Source organism: Aquarana catesbeiana, linkage group LG01 (genome assembly GCF_042186555.1).
Source record: "Aquarana catesbeiana isolate 2022-GZ linkage group LG01, ASM4218655v1, whole genome shotgun sequence".
Classification (NCBI taxonomy): domain Eukaryota; kingdom Metazoa; phylum Chordata; class Amphibia; order Anura; family Ranidae; genus Aquarana; species Aquarana catesbeiana.
This window is the reverse complement of record NC_133324.1, coordinates 673862750-673880229: the sequence shown is the minus strand read 5'-3', so window position 1 is coordinate 673880229 and position 17480 is coordinate 673862750. Positions and strand designations below refer to the sequence as shown.

At 40.9% G+C, this 17480-nt stretch overlaps 1 protein-coding gene across 1 annotated transcript in view; it reads left to right on the top strand.

Moving 5' to 3' along the window:
* The window catches only part of ZGRF1 (zinc finger GRF-type containing 1), a 263034-nt gene that overhangs the window by 163705 nt on the left and 81849 nt on the right, over nucleotides 1-17480 (top strand). Inside the window, exon 20 of the mRNA XM_073602703.1 lies at nucleotides 8866-9025. Within this exon, the coding sequence (XP_073458804.1) occupies nucleotides 8866-9025 (160 nt within the window). The remainder of the gene's footprint in view (nucleotides 1-8865; nucleotides 9026-17480) is intronic.

Below are 17480 nucleotides of genomic sequence, written 5' to 3'. Positions count from 1 at the left end.
TTAAGGTTCCTAAGAGCACAGTGGCCTCCATAATCCTTAAATGGAAGACGTTTGGGACGACCAGAACCCTTCCTAGATCTGACCGTCTGGCCAAACTGAGCTATCGGGGGAGAAGAGCCTTGGTGAGAGAGGTAAAGAAGAACCCAAAGATCACTGTGCTGAGCTTCAGAGATGCAGTCGGGAGATGGGAGAAAGTTGTAGAAAGTCAACCATCACTGCAGCCCTCCACCAGGTGGGGCTTTATGGCAGAGTGGTCCGATGGAAGCCTCTCCTCAGTGCAAGACACATGAAAGCCCGCATGGAGTTTGCTAAAAAAAAAACACCTGAAGGACTCCAAGATGGTGAGAAAAAGGATTCTCTGGTCTGATGAGTCCAAGATAGAACTTTTTGGCCTTGATTCTAAGCGGTATGTGTGACGAAAACCAGGCACTGCTCATCACCTGTCCAATACAGTCCCAACAGTGAAGCATGGTGGTGGCAGCATCATGCTGTGGGGGTGTTTTTCAGCTGCAGGGACAGGACGACTGGTTGCAATGGAGGGAAAGATGAATGTGGCCAAGTACAGGGATATCCTGGATGAAAACCTTCTCCAGAGTGCTCAGGACCTCAGACTGGGCCGAAAGTTTACCCTTCCAACAAGACAATTACCCTAAGCACACAGCTAAAATAACGAAGGAGTGGCTTCACAAGAACTCTGTGACTGTTCTTGAATGGCCCAGCCAGAGCCCTGACTTAAACCCAATTGAGCATCTCTGGAGAGACCTAAAAATTGCTGTCCACCAACGTTTACCATCCAACCTGACAGAACTGGAGAGGATCTGCAAGGAGGAATGGCTGAGGATCCCCAAATCCAGGTGTGAAAAACTTGTTGCATCTTTCCCAAAAAGACTCATGGCTGTATTAGATCAAAAGGATGCTTCTACTAAATACTGAGCAAAGGGTCTGAATACTTAGGACCATGTGATATTTCAGTTTTTCTTTTTTAATAAATCTGCAAAAATGTCAACAATTCTGTGTTTTTCTGTCAATATGGGGCGCTGTGTGTACATTAATGAGGAAAAAACAAATGAACTTAAATGATTTTAGCAAATGGCTGCAATTTAACAAAGAGTAAAAAATGTAAGGGGGTCTGAATACTTTCCGTCCCCACTGTATGTATAATATATATATATATATAATGTTTGGGGGTTCTAAGTAATTTTCTAGCAAAAAATACAGATTTTAACTTGCAAGCAACAAATGTCAGAAATGGGCTTTGTCATGAAAGGGTTAATAACAAAAATAGGGATTATAATTAGTTTTCATGAGCAACAACCCTTTTTTATGTTGGTGTATATATGTCAAAAATGTTATTTGAACTCTGTTGAATTGCTGGTAAAAAATATACTATGAGAAATACACACTTGCCAAGCAATTTTTTAGGAATGCTTCGTCAAGCTAAATTGTTGCCAAAAAAGAATGCACATGGTCAACAATAATACTCTATGGCATTAAAATATTGAAATATTGGTACTAATGGACACAAAGTATGTCATGAAAACCTTCTCGGCACCATTACACCACCAGCTTGGATTGTTGGCACAAAGCAGGTTGGGTTCATGCATTTATTCTAACACCAAATTGTGACCCTGCCATCTGTGTGCCTTAGCAGAAATCAGGATTCATCTGACCATGGTTTTGTTTTGGTTTTTGGTTTTGTTTTTCCAGTCTTCAACTGTCCAATTTTGTGGTGCCTATGTCCACTTCAACCTTAGATTTCTGTTGGCTGAGATGAGGAGTGGATTATGAAATTGTCTGCTGTTGTCTATGAAGATTCTCATTTATCTAGGTGGTTTATCCAGGTATATCTACTAGCAGTTTGTCGGATTTAACGGGACAGCAAGTCCAGATGAATATGACTAACTACTACTTGATAAATATTCTGTTCAGTTTTGGTAGCCCAACTGTCTTGAGGTTTGACATACTGTGCATTCTAAGGTCTTTTTTGTTCACCACAGTTGTGAAGAAGGTTATTCGACTTACGGTAGCCTTTCTACACACTCAAACCAGTATTGCCTTTCTCCTCTTTCATCAACCAGGCATTTTCATTCACAGAACTGCCACACACTGTTTTTTTTTTTTTTTATGCCATTCTGACTAATCAACATACAGTATATTGTTGTGTGTGAAAATCCCAGGAAATCAGCAGTTACAGAAATACTCAAACTAGTCTATCTGGCACCAGCTATCATGTCACACAAAATCATGTTTCTTACCTAGGTTTGATTTGATTATTAGCTTAGGCTCCTGACCTGTATTTGGCTGGCTGGATAAATGTGTGAAAAATCAGATGTTAAGCCTGGTAGACACTAATAGTTTGGGCTGGGTTGAAGGAAAAAAAACTGACCGCAGTACTAACAATCCGACATTAGTATAGCGATCTCCCCCCTGAGCTGTTGTGTTCTAGCAGCGTACTTAGCCATTGACTGAGAGTGCCGGCCAAACGGGCGGCTTCTGTCGGACCAGCTGCCATACATACGGGCTGAATGTTTGTATTTATTGAACCGGCCCATGTGTACTAGACATTACCAATAAAGTGCATGGTGAGGGTATGTAATGGGAAATCATTTTTTAGGACTCCCTGTAATGTAGATTACAGATGGCCCAAAACTGGAAGAAACCATTTCACAAAATAAATTGTGTTTTGGGAACAGTGACCTTTTAGTGATCATTTTTTATGTTATTTTTACAACTTATATGCTTGCCATATCATTTCTTCATGGTTGTATTTTTAAACACATGTAGTTGTTCTCCCTCTAGTGGCAGTTAAGTAAGCATAGCTGCTGAACAACTGCTGAGATAAGAGTAATTCCCAGCTGAACCATGTGACAGGTTTGCAGTGATGAAGCTGAACTACTAACCAAGAAGCACAACCTGCATACATTATATAAAGTATGTGTGCGTGTGTGTGATAATTAATATATATATATATATATATATATATATATATATATATATATATATATATATATATATATATATAAAATCACAAAAGTGAGTACACCCATCACATTTTTGTAAATATTTTATTATATCTTTTCATGTGACAACACTGAAGAAATGACACTTTGTACAATGTAAAGTAGTGAGTGTACAGCTTGTATAACAGTGAAAATTTGCTGTCCCCTCAAAATAACTCAACACACAGCTATTATTGTCTAAACCGCTGGCAACAAAAGTGAGTACATCCCTAAGTGTCAATATTTTGTGTGACCACCATTATTTTCCAGCACTGCCTTAACCCCCTTGGGCATGGAGTTTATCAGAGCTTCACAGGTTGCCACTGAAGTCCTCTTCCACTCCTCCATGACGACATCACAGAGCTGGTTAGAGACCTTGCGCTCCTACACCTTCCCTTTGAGGATGCCCCACAGATACTCAATAGGCTTTAGGTCTGGAGACATGCTTGGCCAGTCCATCAACTTTACCCTCAGCTTCTTCAGCAAGGCAGTGGTCCTCTTGGAGGTGTTTAGGGTCATTACCATGTTGGAATACTGTCCTGCGGCCCAGTCTCCGAAGGGAGGGGATCATGCTCTGCTTTAGTATGTCACAGTACATGTTGGCATTCATGGTTCCCTCAAAGAACTGTAGCTTCCCAGTGCAGGCAGCACTCATGCAGTGCTCATGGCGAGGCCTGTTCTGAGTGGAACCTGTCCTGTTAAACCACTGTATGGTCTTGGCCACCAGGCTGCAGCTCAGTTTCAGGGTCTTGGCAATCTTCTTATAGCCTAGGCCATCTTTATGTAGAGCAACAATTCTTTTTTTCAGATCCTCAGAGAGTTCTTTGCCATGAGGTGCCATGTTGAACTTCCAGTGACCAGTATGAGAGAGTGAGAGCAATAACACCAAATTTAACACACCTGCTCCCCATTCACACCTGAGAACTTGTAACACGAACGAGTCACATGACACCGGGGAGGGTCGCTGATCACCGCCATTAGTAGTTTAAAAAATATATATATATGCCATTATACTGTGTGTGTGTGTGTATGTATATATATACATACACACACACACACAGTATCTCACATTTTTGTAAATATTTTATTCTATTTTTTAATGTGACAACACTGAAAAAATGACACTTTGCTACAATGTAAAGTAGTGAGTGTACAGCTTGTATAACAGTGTACATTTGCTGTCCCCTCAAAATAACTCAACACACAGCCAATAATGTCTAAACTGCTGGCAACAAAAGTGAGTACACCCCTAAGTGAAAATGTCCAAATTGGGCCCAATTAGCCATTTTCCCTCTCCGGTGTCATGTGACTCGTTAGTGTTACAAGGTCTCAGGTGTGAATTTATATTTTGTGAACAAAGGAGGATGAGTTTGTCATCCTTTTATTGTAGGCAAATATCACAATGGGTCTAACAGAGACCATAGGTAATCAATATAATGTTTTGTAAATAAATTCTACATAGAAACAATGCTTTTAAAACAGGCTAATGTTTTGAAAAGTTATTTTCATTTAGCTGTCCACTTTTATATTTATGGCTAGTTAACTTTTAAAAAGCAACAAGCTCCCTTTATAACAGTCGGATATTTCGTTTTTAGATGTTCTGTGTTTATAGGTGCCATTTCCCAATCTCTGTGAGTTATGGAATGGATTTTTAAACTCAAATTTTTGGAACTGACAGAATATCCATATGATCTTCACAAAGCATTACATGGCTTTTTTGCACAAATCTCACAATCTTTTGTGTCACCCACATGTCTTATATTATAAATGTAGTAGGGGAAGCACTTTGAGAAGCACAGACCCTCTAAAGAGAACACAGAGAGATCACATGTGGGCAATTCAAGCTGACTATGTTAATTTTAGCTGCATTTTCACTAGACATTGTCATCATAGGTAACCTCTGCTTTTACACTTTTTTTTTTCCACAAGAGATTTATTAGGTTTTTTCAAGGTTTACGGACACTGCAAAGGGAAACGTAAAAATAATACTTTGAATGACAAGATAAAGAGAGGCAGGATTGTCAACAAAATGTACATAAACCTAATGACACAAGCTATGAGCTAGAGCTAAACACTATAGGCCTCCTGAGTAACAAGAACTCCATGTTCAGCACCAAGGAAGACTTTTTTTTTCTTTTAACCACTTACAGACCGGAAGATTTGGCTGCTTTACCACTTACCCACTGGGCACTTAAACCCTCTTCCTAACCAGACCAATTTTCAGCTTTCGGTACTCTCACATTTTGAATGGCAGTCAGTCATGCAACACTGTACCCATATGAATTTTTTGTCCTTTTTTTCACACAAATAGAGCTTTCTTTTGGTGGTATTGAAATCACTGCTGAGTTGGGTTTTTTTGGGCTATAAAAGAAAAAAGACCGAAAATTCTGTAAAAAAATGCATTTTTCTTCGTTTCTGTTATAAAATGTTGCAAATTACCGTATTTATCGGTGTATAACACGCGCCAGCGTATAACACGCACCCCAAATTTAGGAGGGAATTATAAGGAAAAAAATGTTGTAAGGAAAAAAACTTACATTTAAATCTCCATCAATGCAGCCTTGCACAGCGTCCATCTGCATGCTTGTCCAGTGTCATTTGCAGCCTTGGTGTCAATTGCAGCCTTGCGGTCATTTGCAGCCTTGCAGTCAGCAGCCTTGGTGTCATTTGCAGCCTTATCAGTGTCCATTTGCAGCCTTGCAGCTTTGCCAGTGCCGATCTGAAGCTTTTCTGTGTCCTTTTGCAGCCTTGCCCAGGCTGCAGTTAAACTGCAGTGACATGTCAGTGTCACTGCAGTTTGAAAATGGCGCCGAAATACACAGAGCCGGTCCTCGGCTCTTCTCGGCGGCTCTCGTTCACTTTCGGCCACTTTCGGCTCCACTCGTAGACCCGCCCGGGATGGGCGTGACTGTGAGCGGAGCTAGTCGAACCTAGCCGAGTACACTCGGCTAGGTTCGGGCGGCGCTCGAGTGAAGCCAAGAAGAGCCGAGGACCGGCTCTGTGTATTTCGGCGCCAGCAGCACCATTTTCAAATCGCGGTCGGTGATCGCTCCGCTCAGTCAGCGGGGGATCGCCGGGGATCGGCGTATAACACGCACCTGCGATTTTCCCCTGATTTTAAGGGGAAAAAAGTGCATGTGATAAATACGGTAGTAATTTTTCTTCATAATTTTGGCCAAAATTTATACTGCTACATATCTTTGTTAAAAATAACCCAAATCTGTGTATATTATTTGGTCTTTGTGAAAGTTATAGAGTCCACAAGCTATGATGCCAATCTCTGAAAATTGATCACACCTGATGTACTGATGGATCTCATTTCTTGAGACCCTAACAAGCCAGGAAAGTACAAATGACCCCCTTTTGGAAAGTAGACAATCCAAGGTATTTAGTAAGAGGCATGGTGAGTTTTTTGAAGTTGTAATTTTTTCCCACAAATCTTTGCAAAATCAAGATTTTTTTTTCACAAAATTGTTATATTAACCGTTTTTTTCTCACACACAGCATATGCATAGCACAAATTACACCCCAAAACACATTCTGATACTCCTCCTGAGTATGGCGATACCACATGTGCGAGACTTTTACACAGCGTGGCCACATTGAGAGGCCCAACATGCAGGGAGCACCATCAGGCGTTCTTGGAGCATAAATTGCACATATCATTTCTTGACTACCTCTTGCACTTTTGAAGGCCCTGGAGCACCAGGACAATGGAAACACCCCAAAAATTACCTCATTTTGGAAAGGAAACACCCCAATGTATAATCTATGAGGCATAATGAGTCTTTTGAACATGTAATTTTTTTCTACAAGTTTTTGGAAAATGTAGAAAGAAAATGAAAACACATTTTTTTGCACAAAGTTGTCCATTTATACAATATTTCTAACACATAGCATGTACATACCAAAAAATAGATTGTCCTGCTCCTCCTGAGTATGGTGATACCACATGTGTGAAACTTTTCCACAGCCTGGCCACATAGTGAGGCCCAACATGCAGGGAGTACCGTTAGCTGTTCTAGGGGCATACATTTCAAATCTAATTTGACTACCTATTACACTTTTGTGAGGCACTGTAGTGGCATGGATGAGAACTGATGTGGTATGGATGGGGGTGGATAGGATGGATGAGCATGGATGGATGAGTATTGCTGAGTATGGATGGATGGCTGAGGATGGATGGATGAGTATTGCTGAGTATGGATGCATGGATGGATGAGTATTGCTGATTAGGGATGGATGGCTGAGCATGGATGAGTATTGCTGATTAGGGATAGATGGATGAGTATTGCTGAGTATGGATGGATGGATGAGGCTGGAATTGTCACAGAGCAGCACTGTGGACACTACAGATCCAGCCCACAGCGCTGCTGCACCCGATCTCTTCCCTCTCCACTCACACTGTACTGATCGGTGCAGAGGGGAGAGAGTAATTGGACATGACACCGGTTTGTTTACAAGTGATCGCTCCTTCGTTTGATAGAGCGATCACGTGGTAAACGGCCTCTGTCAGCGGCCATTTACCGTGATCCGTTCACGGATACTCACGTGTGCGTGCGGGAGAGCGATTCTGGGAGGATGTCATAGTACATCCTCCCAGAGTTATTGAGCCATGCTGTAGCCGCCATTCGGCTATGGCGCGATCATTGCGTGGTTAATGACCAGGCCGTTTTTTGCAATACGGCGCTGCGTCGCTTTAACTGACAATTGTGCAGTTGTGCGACGCTGTACCCAAACAAAATTGACGCCCTTTTTTTCCCACAAATAGAGCTTTCATTTGGTGGTATTTAATCACATCTGCGGTTTTTATTTTTTCCGCTATAAACAAAGAAAGCGCCAAAAAAAAAAAAAAAAAAACAATATTTTTAACTTTTTGTTATAATGTCCCCAAAAATGTTTTAAAATACTAATTTCTTTCCCTAGGTGTTTGCTAACTGTGAGGGGATAGGACTGACTGGAGAAGGAGGCATATCGTTGTTCCTACTTAGTAGGAACAAATGATATGTCTCTTCTCTCCTGACAGAACAGGGATTTGTGTGTTTACACACACAAATCCCTGTTCCCACTCTCGTGCACACGATTGCGCATGGCCGGCGCTGTATAATGCCATGAGTAAAGGAAATCTATGGTCACAACATACACTTCCATTTTATGATATCAGCATTGTAATACAAACAATACTTATTGAAAAATCTCCTTTCATGTTGTAAGTTCTGCCTGTCTGCTGGCCATCTCTTTCATCAACTTGCTGGACTCCCTGCATGCTTTGCAGCTCCTCCTTTGCTGTATCTTAGGACTAAGTATTCCATGGTACCTTGCTACCTGCAAGTGATTAGTGATTCCTGTACTGACTCTAACTCCTGAAACTCCTCCTCTCAGCACCTCTGTAGTCCAGATGGCAGGCTCTGGGAAATGTGTGACACAGCAGTGCCTACCCACAGAGCACAGTGAATATGTGTCACAGAATTCAAGGAAATAAATGGATGTGGATCGTCATAAAGTTAGTTTACAAACTTTAAGATTACTAGATTAATAGGAGTAGGCTACAAATAATTGAAACACAAAATAGAAATCAGTATATGATTTTATAATATTTGACCATAGTTACGCTTTAAATATATGGTAGAGTTGTTTGGCCCAAGTATGTGATTGGATGCTCGAAACATAAAAATTATGCATAGCTTAGCTAGAGCAAGGAAATATTGATGCTAGAAACCATAACTAGAAAAAACAAAAAAACATTGAAGGGAAGGCAAAACCACACTGTTATTGTTGACCCTGTCCATTGTTTATAGGTACCTAATTAAAATTTGATTTCTGACTTGTCCAGCAATCTCTAAAATGGAGACATTTGTGATTTCAGGAGTTTTTGGTGCTGGAAAAAGCTATCTACTGGCTGTGGTGGTTTTGTTCTTAGTTCAACTATTTGAAACCTATGATCCTTCTGAAGAACAGGGTTCATCTCACTGGAAACTCCTTATTTCATCATCCACCAATGTTGCAGTGGATCGAGTTCTTCTAGGGTAAGTTTACATTGTGCAGTAGAGTTCTATTTAAAGCTAAAGTAAACTCTCTCAATCAACGTTAACTATTTTTAATCCTTATGCTGCTAACATTAGTAAACTGATTGGGAGGTATATTATATTTACTTGTTTAAAACATTTACATTTCTATAGTTGCTCCCTGTTTTCTGGACTAGGCCAAAATGATGTCATACATCCCAGAATTCTTCATGTTTTTTTTTTCTTTCATCTGGAGGAGAGGTTTTCTCAGCTAAGCACACCCTCCTGCATGCCTAAGCTAAGGGCAAATTGATTCCAGGGAGTAAATGCTACATTAATCATTTGCCCTTAGTCAAAATGGCCACGGCCAGAAATGCTAGGGGCTGGTTTTTCAAAAGGTGATTCCTCTTCAAAATAAAGCATGGATGGATGGGGAAGTTTGCTTTGAATATTAAACATTTATTAACCACTTCAGTACCCGCGTATAGTCAAATGACGGCCACAGATGGGATCTCCCATCCTGGGCGGCCGTCATATGACGTCCTGGGCTTCCCGGCCGTCTAGGGGGCGCGCGTGCGCGCCGCGTTGCTCGGGACCCGGTGCGTGTGCCCGGCAGGCCGCGATGTCCGCCGGGCACCCGCGATTGCCGTTAACCGAGCAGGACCGTGGATCTGTGTGTGTAAACACACAGATCCACGTCCTGTCAGGTGAGAGGAGACCGATCTGTGTTCCCAGTACAGAGGAACATCGATCGGTCTCCTCCCCTTGTGAGTCCCCACTGTGAGTCCCCACCCCCTACAGTTAGAATCACTCCCCTAGGAAACACATTTAACCCCTCGTGTCCCCCTAGTGGTTAACCCCTTCCCTGCCTGTCACATTTACACAGTAATCAATGCAATTTTATAGCATTGATCGCTGTATAAATGTGAATGGTCCCAAATATGTCTCAAAAGTGTCCGATGTGTCCGCCATAACGAAAAAAAATCGCGATCGCCGCTATTACTCACCTGTCCGGCCCGGTTAACGGGCAATCGTGGGTGCCCGGCGGACATCGCGGCCACCGGGCACACGCACCGGGTCCCGAGCAACAAGGCGGGCGCGCTCCCTAGGCGGCCGGGAACCGAGGCCGTCATATGATGTCCACCCAGGATGGGAGATCCCATCTGTGGACGTCATATGTCTATACGCGGGTAGGGAAGTGTTTAAAGTGCGACAGCGATGAAAACTAAAAATTGGTCTGGGAAGGAAGGGGGTGAAAATGCCCTGTATTGAACCGGTTAAATAGTGTTTTTGTATTGTATTGTTCAGATACAATTTAGTTCAGCTTTAATCTATTTAAAAGAAAGGGAACATTTGCAGTTATAATTTGATTAATAAAGATTGTGAAATATTATTAAACCCTAAATTGCTATGGCCCTGGTAGATGTCATTGTGATACCTTTTTTAGAGCTATATTGTCTATGGAGAACCAATGAACACAACTGATTTCCCTAGCACCTCCATCATATTAAAAATCTATCTGCCTGGTTGGAATTTTCGACTATGCACTTTTTGATTGTTGCAGACAAGCGCATGCTTCATGAGATCACAATGGCAGCAAACCTGTAGTATATAAATATATATGTAAGTGACAGGGGTAAGATAAATCTTCCAGCAGTTAGATCCTCTCTTGATTTCCAGATGGCTAACATAATCACCTTGTATATGGGTATCTTCACATACATTTTCAATGAGGTGTGACTAGTGTCTCACCTAGAGATGGGAAGACCTGGAAAAAAAATGGAAAAATTGAGGAAAAAAATTTTTTTTTACCCATTTTTTTTAAAGCTGGTTTTTTTCCCAGGAAAAATGGAAAAAAGAGTGGAAAATGTTCTTTTACAGTAAGCAATATATCTATTTAAATTATATAACATTAAGACCATAGCCACCCTGGGGTATGAATATGTCAGATTTTTGCATCTCAAAGTGGTACATTGTTTCGCATGGAAATTTGGCGATTTATATTTTAGGCCTGTAATTCTTAGTAATAACACACTTAAATCTGTCCAAACAAGAGTCTAGTAGACATCCCAGGTATGATAAATTTTGAAACACGAAATCATAAATTATAATATAATAAATAATTATAAAAAATAATAATATAATAAAATTAATTTCCCCACGATTCACTATTGTTCAATTCTGCAAGTGTTCTAATTTACTATCGCTGTTTTCTAGCTGGTCTAAAACAATTTTTGACGTAAAGGGACACTTTTTGGTTGCCATGGACAATCTCAAGTTTCCAGGCAGAAAGAACAGTATATAAAATATAAAACTGCATGCAGGACATTAGACAAAGCACTAGGGACAAAAGGAATGTGAAATGATTTGATACAGTAATGTAATCTGTAATCAGTGTACTGTTTGTGTTATGTTTTGTTTGTTTCAAAATAGCTGTTGGGCTCCGCCCCCATGCGTTGCAACGCTCGCAGGGAACAGAGCCCAGAACACAGGACATCGAGCAGATGATCCGGCGGAGGACACTGCGGAGGGACATCGCAGGATCCTGGTGACAAGGTATGTACACTGCACCAGAATTCTGCAATGCAATCCCCAGTGTTGCTCGTGTTAGCGCTAATGGTACTGAAATTTAACCCTGAGCCACACTCGGGATTACCATCAGGGAGGTTAATGAAAGGTTTCTGAGACTTTATGTAAAGTCTTCAGGCTATATTCACCTTTGTTCACTTTTTTTTTCCCCTAAATTTCAGCTCCCTTATGCACCAATATAGCATTGGCACAGGAAGGAGTGGACCAGCTGATCTCAGCACACACCCTGCATTATTTGGTCAACTCCTTCCTGTGTCATGACCTAAAGTCTGTCCAGGAAGGAAGGCAGAAGTATTCAAGCAGTGTTTCTAAACAGCTTTGGAGGGAGTGAGGTAAGTGTATGTAGAATAAATGGAAAGCTGTTTTATTTTTGCAAAATAAGTACAATAATGTTATATTGGTACAGGAAAGCTGGAAGTTAGAAAAAAAAAAAACGCTGAAAAATAGTTTCTCTGTATGACCTTTAAATGATTTCTATTAATGTTCTCCACCATCACAGCATAATGTTTCCTATAGTCTGCGCAGTATATTGTTTTTTCTTTTCCTCCTCTCAGTAAAATGGTGAGACTAACATCTAGAAATGAAACATTTTCACAATGCAATTTCTGCTGGGAGCAAAGCTGCATTTTGTAAATAGTGTGAGAAGGAATATTCTTTTCCAATTGCTACAAGGATGACAAAACACATCCTTGCATGCCAGAGGTGCTCTAAAGACATTAACAAATGCTTTATGGAATGAAATGATGAGGACCATAGTTAAAGTGCAAGTAGCTTTTCCCTCTAGAGTTCTCATTTTAGAAACACTCTTTCTGCTGCTTCTGGATCATCACAAAGTTTTTCTTCACCAGCAGCAACTTCAAAGTAAGTAGTGTTACAAACCAAGCCCCCCCCCCAAACCCCCCCCCCCCCAAAAAAAAAACAATGCCTTCACTTATAGATAAAATGACACCTGAAAATCAGTAGCACTTTGATCAAGCTCTTTATAGAGCAAGATATGCTTCTATATCAGCATTGTCAATAACTGAAAATGCATATTGTTAATAAGTTTTTTATATTATGAGTAAAAAGGGGGGGATTACCTTTTTACCTTTTCTCATGTATAATTGAAATGTTCTTAACATATACAGTCCTTGTTAATTCATTTGTACATAGTTACATATTCTGGCTGAAAAAAGACAAAAAAGTCCATCCAGTTCAACCAAAAAAAAAGTATATAGTTGATCCAGAGGAAGGCAAAAATAACCCCAATAAAGCATGATTCAATTTAAGAAAAGGTCATGGGTGGTTCTGGGCAAATGGCTAGATTAAATTAGTGTAATAAGAACTGCTGCCCCTATGAATACAACCACCTAGGTGGAGCATGAGATTAATGCCCTGTACACACGGTCGGATTTTCTGATGGAAAATGTGTGATAGGACCTTGTTGTCGGAAATTCTGACAGTGTGTGGGCTCCATCACACATTTTCCATCTGCTTTTCCGACACACAAAGTTTGAGAGCAGGATATAAAATTTTCCGACAACAAAATCCGTTGTCGGAAATTCCGATTGTGTGTACACAAATCCAACGGACAAAGTGCCACGCATGCTCAGAATAAATAAAGAGATGAAAGCTATTGGCCACTGCCCCGTTTATAGTCCCGACGTATGTGTTTTACGTCACCGCGTTTAGAACGATCGGATTTTCCAACAACTTTGTGTGATGGTGTGTATGCAAGACAAGTTTGAGCCAACATCCGTCTGAAAAAATCCTAGGATTTCGTTGTCGGGAATGTCCGAACAAAGTCCGATCGTGTGTACGGGCCATAAGGGTTAAAAAAGTAGGTGTGGCGCTGTTCTTAAATCCTGGGATTTGAGTGCTCCAAAATCACTCTCTAACCAGTGACTTATATGTCTAAACAGACTTATGTGCATTGATTATAAAGTGATTGGTGCTAAAATGTAATTCATATGCATATTGTGCAATCATGAAAAATGTGACTGGTGCTAAAAAAATCAATTGATGTGCACAATCCTAATATAACATTTCCAAAGTGACAGGTGCTCTTCGATTGTATGTGTCCTTTGTGCTAAAAAAAAAACCAATTAATATATACAGTCCTTAAAAAATATATAATTTTTCCAAAAGTGACAATTGCTGTTCAATCATGTGTCCTTTGTGCTGGTGCTTCTTACAGTGCCCCTAGAGCAGTGGTTCTCAACCTTTCTAGTGCCGTGACACCTTGATAAAATTTCCCAAGTTGTGGGGACCCCTAAGGCCGCGTACACACGAGCGGACTTTTCGGCAACAAAAGTCCAACGGCCATTCCGGCGGACTTTCGTCAGACTTTTGACGGACTTTTGAACAAACGGACTTGCCTACACACGATCACACCAAAGTCCGACGGATTCGTACGTGATGACGTACGACCAGACTAAAATAGGGAAGTTGATAGCCAGTAGCCAATAGCTGCCCTATCGTGGGTTTTCGTCCGTCGCACTAGCATACAGACGAGCGGATTTTTCGACCGGACTCGAGTCCGTCGGAAAGATTTGAAGCATGTTTCAAATCTAAAGTCCGTCAGATTTTCAACTGGAAAGTCCGATGAAGCCCACACGCGATCGGATTGTCCGCCGGACTCGGTCCGTCGGACCAGTCCAGTCGAAAAGTCTGCTCGTGTGTACGCTGCATAACAGTAAAATTATTTTCGTTGGTCATTTCATTGCTGTAATTTTGCGACTGTTATGAATTGAAATATCTGATATGCAGGATGTATTTTCATTCTTACAAATTTAACATCTTAAAGCGTAGTGATTAACCACAAAAACAATCTGTAGTATACAGCGCAAAATATTTATTTAAAATTAACATATAAGTTACAAATTAATAATATGCCCCACCGAGAGACAGGGTAAGTGCCAGGCAGACGGTGGGTGGGGGGCACAGTGGGAGCATTGATATGGCACGGGGGCAGCATTTGATGGTACAGTGGGAGCATTTGATGGGCACAGTGGGAGCATTTGATATGGCACAGTGGCTGCGTTTGATGGCACAGTGGCGGCAATTGATGGGCACAGTGGCTGTGTTTAATGGCACAGTGGCGGCGTTTTATGGGCACAGTGGCTGCGCTTGATGGCACAGTGGCTGCGTTTGATGGCACAGTGGCTGCGTTTGATGGCACAGTGGCTGCGTTTGATGGCACAGTGGCTGCGTTTGATAGCACAGTGGTGGCAATTGATGGGCACAGTGGCTGCTTTTGATGGCACAGTGGCGGCGTTTGATGGCACAGTGGCTGCATTTGATGGCACAGTGCGGTGTTTGAAGGCACAGTGGCTGCATTTGATGTACAAAAATGCTTTTATTAATTAGTATCTCTGACTTACCAAAGTCACTGGTGTTTCGTCAGAATCAGCAAGCCGTCTGTGTTACCCAGAAGTGATGTTTCGTCGCCGCCATCTTGGCAGACTGGTCCTCAGCAAGCAGACTTCGGTGGGTGTAAAAAGATGTCCGCTTGCCGACTTCTAAGTGTAGCCTTGCTGCGGACAAGAGTACCAAGATGGAGGTGGCGGAATGTTACTTCTGTGCGGTCTTTCCTCTCCCGGAAGTGACATCTCGCTGGTCGAGACGGACAGACTCCAGCGTAACACAGTAACTTCGGGTCCGTCTCGGCCAGCATTAGCGACCCCCTGGCAAATCGGCAATCGATCCCCAGGTTGAGAACCGCTGCCCTAGAGGTAACGCACTCACCGGAGATACTCACCCCTCGAAGGGGTAATTCACATTCACAGTATTTGCCACTGTGCAGCAGTATCCAGATCCACGCCTTCGTTTACTCTTGATATATGTTCATCCGTGTCTCCCACCTTGAATTTTCTCCTTTTTGTATGACCAGCTAACCCGCTGACCTCAGCGGTAGTTGTCAGCCTTGCTAAAATGAACTTTCTCCAAAGATGTGACCCACAGGATCTTTAGCAATAAAGATCTTTGTCATCACCCAGTGTCTGCAGTGCTCATCCTTAAGTTAGTAGGCTTGTACACTACATTTCCTTGCTCCAAGGACCTCCACTCTCCTCTGAAAAAAATCCTTCTTGATCCCCCAAGAGGCAATCAGATATTCCCTAGATCGATTTTACCTATAAATGTTAGTATCCAATTATGTTATGTACATTTAGAAAAGAATCCAGGCTTTACCTTCCCAGTGCAACAGTATGATTTTGAATTTATAAAACTACACCACACTGAATTTTTTTTTTTTGGGAAAAAAAAACAGAGAAAGTTTTTTTTTTTTTCTCATGGCTTTAAAATTTCTGGAAATTCTTCATCTCTAGTCTCACCTAATGATACAGTGCTTTGAAAGTACCACGCCTGCTCATACTCCCTGCTGTGTATTGGTAATTTAAATTAGTGCGTCTACAATTAATTTAGTTAAAAGGATATTTTCTAAGAGATTATTGAGTTTTGTAAACAGTGCATCTAATAGTCCTAGAAAAAAAACTCTTAGTTTTTTGTAGTGTCTAATCCAGTAAAACTGTATATGAAGCAGTGATACCAAAACAAACCTTAACTCTTAAATGCTGCAGGGTATATACCAGTGATGTTCCACAAGACACCACAAATGTATGAGGGTTGGTAACAAGATAGAGGTAAAGTGCTTAGAAACTGTACACATTTCCGATTGAAGGAAACATGCACCATGTTTTTGTAATAACCGTGATTTATAACCTTGTTAGAGCAGTTGTAGTCTACAGCATGTTGCTGCTGATCCCCTTTGTCCGTATTTTATGAGTTCATTGCCTGCAGGCTCCAGTCAAGATGCCTCCCATCCATCTGTTTTCTCATTCCACGCTTACCTATGTTTGGTGATGCTTCTCCAATAACTGTAAATACTGGCTAATTTGAGTAAAGCTACTGCAATAATACACCCCAAGTAGGATTAGGAAGATGTCTCAAGGCAGAAGTGTGCCTTTATATTTTAATTATTAACACTACTGTTAGGAGAACACTGGAACATGTGTTCTAGTGCAGCTGTTACAAGTAATTTTGTCACAGTTGGGTTTCATGGAAGGAAATGGTTATACCTGGACTGTTAGCTGTTTTTCTAAATGCCCTTTCAGTTATTTTATAAACTGCAAATTTAGCAGGCTATTTTATGAGAAAGAACGTTTTTCAGTAGGCAAGGAAAAATTCATTATTTAGGCAAAGAGAGTAATAAGCCGTGAAAGGTTTAGGCCTGTGTATAAAGAACAGCTTTGAAGGGTGACATGTGTAGGCTGCCACTGAGGACCTGTTTTTCTAAAAATGCAAGACTTGGCTGTCATACTGATTCTTTGGCTCCAATACTTTATAGATCACTGACTAAGAACAATTGTAGAGTAAAGAATTTTTTTTTTTTTTTACTTTCTCATTGATTATTTTATCTGAATATTCTTCATGCTTGTTCTAGGTCTGTTTTTTTTTTTTTTTAGAAGCACTGAAGTCAAAGTCAGGCAACTAGCATTATAAGCATTATAAATCCCCACTCTAGACAAAGGTTAAGTCTTGTTTGACACTTTTTCATTGTAAGAACATTTGTTCATTTTTTTTATCATTAGTGGGGTCAAATCGGTGTTCGTTTTCAATCACAGTGACAAGAAAATATGAAGAAGTAGGATGGAATTTTTTTTTTAATGCAAGAATTACTAACAGTGTATGTAGTTTTCCTTTAGTATTCCAAACTAGAATGATAAAAGCAAATGAAATCTTAAACAGCTTTCAAACGACATTCTGAGAATTTTCCTAAAAACTTGTACTAATGTTCACCCAGCTTTAAAGCCAAAGTTTTTACTGGAAAGATTTACCTAATTTCCTGCCAGGACAGGAAGTAATGCTTAATTTCACAAACAGGGAATTACTGATGTTTTTATTGCTA